Source organism: Mus pahari, chromosome 20, assembly GCF_900095145.1.
Source record: "Mus pahari chromosome 20, PAHARI_EIJ_v1.1, whole genome shotgun sequence".
Taxonomy (NCBI): domain Eukaryota; kingdom Metazoa; phylum Chordata; class Mammalia; order Rodentia; family Muridae; genus Mus; species Mus pahari.
In genome coordinates this window covers 47,112,006-47,122,187 of record NC_034609.1, presented here as the reverse complement: position 1 = coordinate 47,122,187, position 10,182 = coordinate 47,112,006, and the positions used below count along the sequence as shown (strand labels likewise).

At 48.4% G+C, this 10,182-nt stretch overlaps 1 protein-coding gene across 1 annotated transcript in view; it reads left to right on the top strand.

Moving 5' to 3' along the window:
• The window catches only part of Abcb10 (ATP binding cassette subfamily B member 10), a 30,363-nt gene extending 20,670 nt beyond the window's left edge, over window positions 1-9,693 (top strand). Inside the window, exons 9-13 of the mRNA XM_021220515.2 lie at window positions 1,689-1,768; window positions 2,984-3,164; window positions 7,112-7,155; window positions 8,194-8,228; window positions 8,372-9,693. Coding sequence (XP_021076174.1) covers window positions 1,689-1,768; window positions 2,984-3,164; window positions 7,112-7,155; window positions 8,194-8,228; window positions 8,372-8,639 — 608 coding nt within the window. The 3' untranslated portion in view covers window positions 8,640-9,693. The remainder of the gene's footprint in view (window positions 1-1,688; window positions 1,769-2,983; window positions 3,165-7,111; window positions 7,156-8,193; window positions 8,229-8,371) is intronic.
• Window positions 9,694-10,182: the final 489 nt, after the last annotated feature.

Below are 10,182 nucleotides of genomic sequence, written 5' to 3'. Positions count from 1 at the left end.
TCTTCCCTCCTCCTCTTCCTTCTCCCTCCTTTTCCTCCTCCTCTTCTTCCTCCTCTTTCTCCCACGTGCTAGGATCAAAGGCATGCACCACCCTGGTAGGATACACTTTTTTTTTTTTTTTTTTTTTTTTTTTTTTTTTTTTTGTATTACATATATATTTTTTAACTTTGAGTTTTTATTTTACCTTTTTTTTTCTTTTTTAGGGGTGAGAGGAAGGATAGTGTTCTTTTTTAAAATATTTATTTATTTTATGTTTATGAATACACCGTAGCTGTACAGATGGTTGTGAGCCTTCATGTGGTTGTTGGGAATTGAGTTTTTAGGACCTCTGCTCGCTCCAGTCAACCCCGCTCTCTCTGGTCAACTCTGCTTGCTCAGTCCCTGCTTGCTCTAGCCGAAAGATTTATTTATTATTATACATAAGTATAATAATAGCTGACTTCAGACGCACCAGAAGAGGGCATCAGACCTCATTACAGGTGGTTGTGAGCCACCATGTGGTTGCTGGGATTTGAACTCAGGACCTTTGGAAGAGCAGTCAGCGCTCTTACCCACTGAGCCATCTCGCCAGCCCCTCTGGCTATGTTTTTAATAGAATTACACCATCCTTTCAGAGCAGAAGTGTGTTATTTTTTTATCTTTACCCCTTTTCCTGCCTAGAGGAAATGATATGTACTTAGAAAGCAAGTATAAGACTGTCTCCTCCATTTGTGAGATATGTATGTATGAGCACTGTTCCGCAGTCTTCGACGGGGCTGCTGAAGAGACTCCAGTTTAAACTTGCAGAACATTTGTAGACCTCCATCCCCGAACCAGGCCTTCACGGTCTCTTCTGATACCAGCATGATCAGGAGACTGCCGTCAGAACTGCTAGCCAGTGCACACTGTGTGCTCCCCTGTCCCACGCACTTCTCTTTGGAATCAAGGCTCTGCATAAGACTTGAGATTCGTGGAACACCAACATTGCCAGGTAGCCTAGCTGCCAGCACCTCCAGACTCAGGAGGGGGCTGGCTCGGCTCCCATCCACTAGGGAGGTCCTAGCCTCAGACCTTCCAGAAGGCTCCTGTTGCTCTCAAAGTCCCAGCCTTGTTGAGTTCCATATGGACACGGTGGAAGTTGGTTTTCTTCAGTGGTTGGGACAGAACCCAGGCCCTTGTGTATGCTAGGCTAGTGTTTCACCACTAGCTACACTCAGAATCCTGACTATGTGTTTAGTCTTTAAAGGTTGCCTGGGGGTTGGGATGTGGATCAACTGGTTACTATGTATTTAGTATGCAAAAAAAAAAATCTGGATTTGGGCCAGGCAGTGGTGGCACACGCCTTTAATCCCAGCACTTGGCAGGCAAAGGCAGGCAGATTTCTGAGTTTGAGGCCAGCCTGGGCTACAGAGTGAGTTCCAGGATAGCCAGGGCTACACAGAGAAACCCTGTCTCAAAAAAAAAAAAAATCTGAATTTGATCCACAGTACAGCCTTAGTGGGAGAGGGGTCAAGTGACGGCACACTCCTCCCAGGTAGGCAAAGGAGGATCATCCTTGGCTGCATAGGGAGTTTGCAGTTGACTGGACTACATGAACTCCTGCCTCAGTAAGGGAGGGAGCAGTGAGTCTGGGATTCCCCCTCCTTTTGGGGTTCACTTTGGTTATCACCCTTGACCTGTGGTGACCTCTGCCTTCTTCCTCCCATCAGGAACAGTCAGCCTTGATGGCCATGACATTCGTCAGCTAAACCCCGTCTGGCTGAGATCCAAGATTGGGACAGTGAGTCAGGTAGGATGACGGGTTTCCCTTACTTCCCTTTCGCTGGCTCACCTTGTTGGAGCTGTTTTCCCTTGGCTTTGCCTCCATCTCATGTTTCTCCAGAGTGGGACAGAGGCTTCCAGATGGATCACACCACTCCACACACACTCCACATACACACTCCACACACCCACTCCACACACACCACACCACCCCACACACAGACTGTTTCCTATCGCCTAGGGACTCAACACACTTCATCAGTTGAAATGCTGACCTTTCATTGAGAGCTGAGACTGGCATTTCTGCGAAGCACTGGGGGGCTGGAGCACTGGGGGGCTGGAGGAAGGGCTGGCAGAAACTCTTGCTGTTCTTCACAGCTCCCCCGCATGGCCATGGGAAGCAAGTATGGTTCCTTTTCCCAGAGCTCCTTGCACAAGACTGCATGGAGCAACAACTGTATCCCAGCCAACTCTCTCTTATCGCTGTGCACCCCGTGGCCACGCCCGCGCCTCCAGTCCCCACACTTGTGCACTAGGGTGGATAGATGGCACAACCCCAGTACTGACCAGGCCTCAGCAGTGTGTGTCATGAGGGCAGAGGAGAGACTAGAGAACGCTGTGCAGTGGGGGCTCCGGCAGTTGGGATGTTATGGTGGCATCTGGTTGGTTGTCAGGAAGCAATGGGTGGACTTGGGCCCTTTGTCTTTAGTGGAAGGTAGGTAGTCGGACTTGGGTCTTCCAGGCCTTGCTCGCCTTAGGGAAGGGGCTGAGCTTTATAAGGTTGCCATGGGCCTGCAATTGGAGGCAGCCATCTTGGGTCTCCTTCCCACAGTGTGGGGAAGACAACTGACCAATTTGGTCTTCTTCATGGTAAACTGGGACCTTTTGAAACGATTACATTGTTTTGTGTGTGTATGTTTGTGTGTTTGTGTGTGTGCATGCGTGCATAACATGGCGTGCATGAGGAGGTCAGGTGACTACACAGGGGGCTGGTTCTCTCCTTTTACTGAGCAGGTTCTGGGCCTTGAACTTACAGAAAGCTCATGCTATCAGACTTGACAGCAGGCGCCTTTACCTCCTGAGACATTTGCCAGCCCCTCGACTGGAACTTTTAAAATCAGCTGGTGAGGTTGTAGAAGAGCAAGGCCTCCAGACAGCTTTGGAAGTGTGCGTCACTCTTGGCTGAGGCCTGCCCGTGGGAGTTGTCTGAAATCTGACAAATGTGCTCTATTTCTGTTTTCAGGAGCCAGTCCTGTTCTCCTGCTCTATCGCTGAAAACATTGCCTATGGTGCTGACGACCTCTCCTCAGTCACAGCCCAGCAGGTGGAGAGGGCCGCAGAAGTGGCCAATGCCGCCGAGTTCATCCGTAGCTTCCCACAGGGCTTTGACACTGTGGTCGGGGAGAAGGGCATCCTCCTGTCCGGTAAGCAGTCTTCACGCTGCGTTCATTGGCTCACTCCTGGCAGTGCAGCAGAAGCACTCGCCCCAGGACGTTCCCATGTGGTTCCCGGTGCACCACCGTTTATAGAGGAAGTTTCCTAGGAAAACCACCCCATCCTTTCCGAAAGGATGTGTTTCCTTCATTGTGTACCTGGAACTTTCCTTGGGACTGCTGCCAGTTAGTTAGTGACAGCAAGCCTTGGGGCAGTCTGAGGAAAGAAGTGCTTTGCAACCTGAGGTTGTAGGGAGTTAAAGAAAAGAGACTGACGTAGTGGTTGTATGACAAGCTGCCCGAGGGAAAGGATTATCCCAAAGAAACCCAGTGCAGAAAGTCATCTCAGACTGTTCTGTTGCTGTGAAGAGACACCACAGCCAAGGCAACTTTTATAAAAAGAAAGCATTTAATTTGGGGCTTGCTTTTGGTTTCAGAGAGTAATTCATTATCATCATGGTGGGGAGCATGGCAGCAGGGGGGAGCACAGCAGCAGGGGAGCACGGCAGCAGGGAAGCACGCAGGCATGGTGCTGGAGAAGGAGCACATTCTGATCCTAAGCAAGGAGAGACAGAGAGAGAGAGACAGAGAGAGAGAGAAGGCAAGCCCAAGAAGGTCTTGTGTGGGCTTTTGAAAACTCAACTCCTGGGGCTGGAGAGATGGCTCAGTCCTGAGTTCAAATCCCAGCAGCCACATGGTGGCTCACAACCATCCGTAACAAGATCTGACGCCCTCTTCTGGGGTGTCTGAAGACAGCTACAGTGTACTTACATATAAATAAATAAATCTTTTAAATAAATAAATAAGAAAGAAAAAAAGAAAACTCAACTCCTACCCTCAGCAACAAAGCCCTCCCACAAGGCCAAACCTCCTACTTCTCCTAGTCCTTCTCAAACAGTGCCACTCCCTGGTGACAAAGCTTGTGGGGACCATTTTTATTCACATTACCATAAAAGTGTTCTTATTTTCCAATGAGGACCAGAGGCCAGTGAATTTTCCAGAAATTGGCAAAGAGTGAGCACTGATGGACCATCTGTCATCTCTGTCAGACGTGATGCCCTTCTATTGTCTTGTGTATGATAGGAACGGAGCCCCGGGCCTTAAGCACTGTTGGCGAGCATTCTACCACGGAGATACACTCCTAGGCTGTACTTGTTTCCTCAAAGTCCCTCTGAAAAGTGTGAAGCCCTCTTGGCGTGAGGGCTTTGTGAAGAGAGACTGTGATCCTTAGGTGGGCTTTGGGCCAAGCGTGTGAATGGCTTCGCCTTGGGGGGGGCAGGGTTGGCCATTCCACGATGACATCTTTGAGTCCAGCAGACAATGTGCGTTTGTACACTATGGGCGACGCATTCTTGGGGGAAAGGAAAGCTTGTTCTGACCGGCTGTAGAGTGGGAAGTGGGACCTGTGCTGGAGCTAAAGGCAAGCACTTATTTGGCTAGACACAAACTTCTTTCAATGCAAATGGTGAAAGTATTTCTTCTAGTGGTTCTGAGCTCCCCTCCTCTGAGGTGTCAGACGGCTAGACCTGGCAGTGGTTAGACCACAGAGGACAAATGAAGCAACGAGGTGGTGACTAAAAAGCAAGCAATAGAGAGCAAACGCCATGGGAGACTCATGGCTGGGGGCTCATCTTTCAAGTCACCTGCTCCCTTGGGATGATTTCAGCATGTTGTTCTATCTTAACAGGATTCTCTTTCTCTGTCTCCTTTTTAAAAAGATTTAATGTGTGTGAGTACACTGTTGCTGTCTTCAGACATACCAGAAGAGGGCATCAGATCTCATTACAGATGGTTATGAGCCACCATGTGGATGACCTCTGGAAGAGCAGTCAGTGCTCTTAACCACTGAGCCATCTCTCCAGCCCCCCTTAACAGGATTCTTACGTTTCAATTTTTAGTCAAGGAGGTTTGCAGGCCCTTTGCTCCTTTTGTGTTTTGAGGCACCGTCTCATTGTACAGTCACAGTTGGCCTAGAATGTTTAATCTTCCAGTCTTGCCCTTCAGAGTTCTAGAACTATAGATATATACTGCTGCACCCAAATGCCTTTGAAAGAAATAGACACTTCATTATAGATTTCAGCATGCTAATTGATGTGGAGAACAGTATTCCAAGAGGCACTAGCTGCTTCAGAGGGCCGGGCAGGGGATCTCCTGCATCCCACGATGGCTCCCTGAGAGGGCAGCACCTCAGTGTCTCTTGGATGCGTTGAACACCTTGATGAATGACATGCTCCCTAGCACCACCGTGAATAAAGATGTCCTATCCATAGTCAGCTTCAAAGGATGCTGTCAGCACCTCAAGTAGCATGGGGTCTCATTAGGCAACCCACATAAGGAGGTGTGAGTGCCAGGCGGTTCTGGCTGCTGGAAGGTGGAGTTGTGGGCGGGAGCCAGATGCAAGGCAGATGGGAATGGCTAGCTTGCTCACTCCAAGCCTGCATCTCCACACACCACCTCACCTGTTCCCCTGCTTTGAGTAGAACTTGGGCTTTAAAGAGAGGGGACTAGTGCCTGGTTTGTAACCTCCAGCTTCATGTGCATGTAAAACAAACAAACAAACCAATCTGTGAGGCAAGGAGACAGAAGACCACAGGGGGTGGCGGGGAGGATGAAGGCTGTGTGCCAATGTGGAGCAGTGGAGATGTGCGCAAAGCATCGAACTTTTGCTCCCAAGGGGTTTGAAGTTCCCTCGATGAGCTGGCCATTGTATTGGGAGGAATGAATGAGTGAAGGCCGGAAGCAAAGCCCCTCACGTCATGCAGGTGTAGGGTAGGCTCTTCCCATCACCAGCTGGGAGACGCTTCCATGACCAAGCCATCTCAGTCAGTCAACAGGGTCTTGAGGGAGGGAGGGAGTAGGGACTAAAGAGAGAGAAGACAATTGGACAACATTGTAACCTGACTCCACTGACCCCAGCCAGTGCTGAGGCTGCTTTAGTTCCCAGCCTGCTTTTATGCCATTGTAGGTACATGCAAAGAACAGGCTCCGTTCTAGGTCAAAGGATCCAGCAAAGCATAAGCAAAGGTCCCATGATCCTGTACTCAGGGACTTAATGAGATGATCAAGACACAAAGAACACTTTCCTCAGCTGTATTCATCTTGAGCCTTGTCCTAGCCCAATGTCAAAATCTTATCCGACCCCACTCCCTTGCCCTAGCCCAAGGTAAATATTCTTGCCAATATCCTTGAAGCAGCACCAAGAGCTCTCCACACTTCACGCTGTGCCCCAGGGTTTTTGTGTGTGAAATGCTGTCTTATTGGTTTTTTTGCTTTGCTTTGTTTTTGAGACAGGGTCTCATCATACAGCCCTGGCTGGCACAAAACCCACTCTGCAGACAGGCTGGCCTTGAACTTGCAGAGGTCCACCTGCCTCTGCCTCCTGAGTGCTGGGATTAGAAGTGTGTGTCGCCATGCGTAGTTGTGCCTCAGTTTTGGAAGGGAGTTGTTTGCTTTTTGTTCTGTTGTGATTTGACTTTGGTGTGTGCGCGCGCGCGTGCCTGTGTGTGGAGACAGAGTTTCCCAATAGCCCTGGTTATCCTGGAACTCACTCTGTATCGACGAGGAGGACCTCATACTCTCAGAGATTGGCTTGTCTCTGACTTCTGAGTGCTGGGATTAAAGGCATTCGCAACCACACCCGGCATCAGTTTTCACCTGTGGGAATTGAAGCAATCCTAGGGTCTGCCCCCAGTAATGACTGTCATGGATGAGCATGCTTCGTGCACTCAGGGAGGGTCTTCCATGAAGGAAGTCCTCAGTGTGTGTTAGCCATGGTAACTGGTTGCTTTGCAATTTAGCAAGACAGTGTGTTCAAAGACAAACTCCTGCCCATCCATTGTAGTTACATGGAAGAAGTTACCCCCAAATTGTCACTTGTCTTATTTGAATTTTTCCTAAGCATTTTTGTTAAGCTTGCCTTCTCTGTTTGTTTGTGTCAGGTGGGCAGAAGCAGAGGATCGCAATAGCAAGAGCTCTGCTGAAGGTAAGACAGCCGCCTGCCAACAACTCGCCAGAGCCCACTGAAGTTTTGTTTTTTGAGGAGCGGATATGTGTGTGTGCACGCCTGCACTTGTGTGTGTGCATATGTATGTATGTATGTATGATGGATGTTTGAATGTATAATATATTATATATGACTGACAGTCTGGTAAAATGCTGAGCTGGAGTTCTGCTGAGGGCTTAGTGTCTGAGTATTTGTCTCTAGAATCGGGTGTGGAAGTAGTGTCTGGGAGAAGGTTAGCACACAGACCTAGCAATACCTAGAAGAACCAATTGTCTGGTGACTGATGATGAACTAAGTGTCAGAGTAGGGTCTAACCTTTACTTGGTAGTTCTACTGAGGAAAAGATTAGATACCTCAGGCAGGCAGACTCCAGCCAGGAGCAGGAAGAACCCTTTGGGAGGGGGGCAGTACCCCTTGTGGGGGGGCAGTACCCCTTGTGGGGGGAGCAGTACCCCTGGTGGGGGGGGCAGTACCCCTGGTGAGGGGGGCAGTACCCCTTGGGGGGGAGTACCCCTTTGGGGGGGCAATAGCAATGCTTTTGAGGAAGCAGCATCTCCCTTATTACTCTCCTCAGTATGTAGTGATTTTTTAAATAATTGTTTATTTATTTTATGTATAGGAGTACACTGTTGCTGTCTTCAAACACACCAGAAGAGTTCAATTCCCAGCACCCACATGGTGGCTCACAACCATCTGTAATGGGATCCGATGCCCTCTCCTGGTATCTGAAGACAGTGACAGTGTACTCATATACATGAAATAAACAATTCTTTAAAAAGTATAATAGTTAGCTTTAAATGTTTTCATTACATTTTATTTATTTATCTTGGGTCAGGGGTACACAAAGGTCAGCACACAATCTGTCAGGTCCGTTCTCTCCTTCTAATGTGTGGGGTCTGGGAGTCGAGTTCAGGCTTGTGGTTAGCGCCTCTGCATGCTGAACCTCACCCATCTTCTTGCTGTCCAGAGCTGTGTTCACTGATGAGTCATTTCTCTTCTTCCATTTTTACTTTTCAGAACCCTAAAATTCTTCTCCTTGATGAAGCAACCAGGTGAGGTTATCTCTGTGACATGTGTGACAATGTATCTAGTGTGTGTGTGTCTCCAGGCTGGAGGGTGTCTTAGCAGTGTGAACAGCCATGCATGCAGCTCTGCAATCTCTGCTTCCTCTTGTGTATGGCCTTGTCTGTCACAGTGCACTGGATGCCGAAAATGAGCACCTGGTCCAGGAGGCACTTGACCGGCTGATGGAAGGAAGAACCGTGCTGATCATAGCCCACCGCCTGTCCACCATTAAGAATGCCAATTTTGTTGCTGTCCTTGACCACGGAAAGATCTGTGAACACGGGACACATGAAGAGCTGCTTCTGAAGCCCAATGGGATTTACAGAAAACTGATGAACAAGCAGAGCTTCGTGTCACATAACGGAGCAGAGCAGTTCCTGGAACCTGCACGGGCGTAGCCTGCAGGGCAGGTATTGGGTAATTGAAGCAGGGCTGTGACTCTGTCATATACTCATCAGTACCCTGTCCACAGACAGAAACAGCAGCAGCTAGCGGTGGGCCGTCTTGAGAGACCTTAAAACCAAACAGCATTGCAGAGAACAGGGCCTGGAGGCTTTGTGAAGCCTGAGAGTATACGTCAGTTATATGAAATATGCCTCTTTCCATAGATTGTGCACAATGTCGTTTTACAGTGTACCTGTCCCCCAGACCTTTCTGCAGGTGTAAAATCGTAGCTCACTTCCTGTGTGTGCTGTCAGAGTCGCGTTGTTCTCAGGTGACAACTTTCAAAAGGGAATTAGAAACTTAAAGCCTAACTAATTTCAGCCACTGGGGCACCTGCCTGGGGCCACCGAGGGAAAGTTTGAAGCGTCCATTCTCCATTATCTTCGGGTGTCAGAGTTCTGAAACAGTACAGGGCTGTACCTGCCCAAATGTGCAGTGCTCACCATCTGGGCACCAGAGCCTCATGCATTTTGCCAAAGGAAGAAGTCCTGTTCGGTAAACTGGAAAGCTTCTATTTTTTTAATTACCTCCTTATTTTATGACTCCTTTTGAGAAGCAAGGTACAAATAACCAGGTGTTATCAATAGAGGTGAATGAAAGTCCCTGTCACATTTGTTGAAGCATGTATTTTGAAAAGAAAATACCCATTTTAAATATGTGATTCCCAGGTATATTGTAGTTTTATATTTTAAATTTTTATTAATAAGACCGAATCTGAATAATACAATTTTCAGCCTTGAGTATGATGACTCTAGCAGAGGCAAGGCAACAGAAGGAACATCAGCCTTTGGAAAGTAAGTTAAGACACATGTTGTCCTGCCTCTGTGATTCTAAGTCCTAGACACCAGAAGTCGACTTGCGGCAAGTGTGGCTGCCCTTCCAAGCACAAGAGAAAGTCTAACCAGAGTGCCAAGGCTAAGAGACTCTGCTGGGTCTGGGGGAGTGAAGGAACAACCTAAACCCAAGAGGGTAATTGTTTTTTTTTTTTTTTTTTTTTGGTTTTTCGAGACAGGGTTTCTCTGTATAGCCCTGGCTGTCCTGGAACTCACTTTGTAGACCAGGCTGGCCTCGAACTCAGAAATCCGCCTGCCTCTGCCTCCCGAGTGCTGGGATTAAAGGCGTGCGCTACCACGCCCGGCTAAGAGGGTAATTGTTGCAGCATCCAGTTCATGTTGAGGATTTCAACAGTCATGAAATAAGCCTTCTGGTTTCCGAAAGAAACTGTAGAGTGGCTGACACCCCTGGGAAGCCAAACCTTTACACAGTGAACTTAAACCAGACAGCGCTTGAGACCTTGTTTCAAACAGATTTGAAGAGTTTGGGAGCCCTACTCCACAGAGAGCACGGAAGCTTAACTGGGAGCTGCCCGATAAGCCCGCCCTTGCTCCCTGTGCTTATGGTTTGTCCCTACAGTGTCACAGCTCTTACAGCTATGACAGAAGCTAATGAATTTGCTCTTTTTTTTGTATCAGGGCTGTTAACTGGATGTTACCTCAG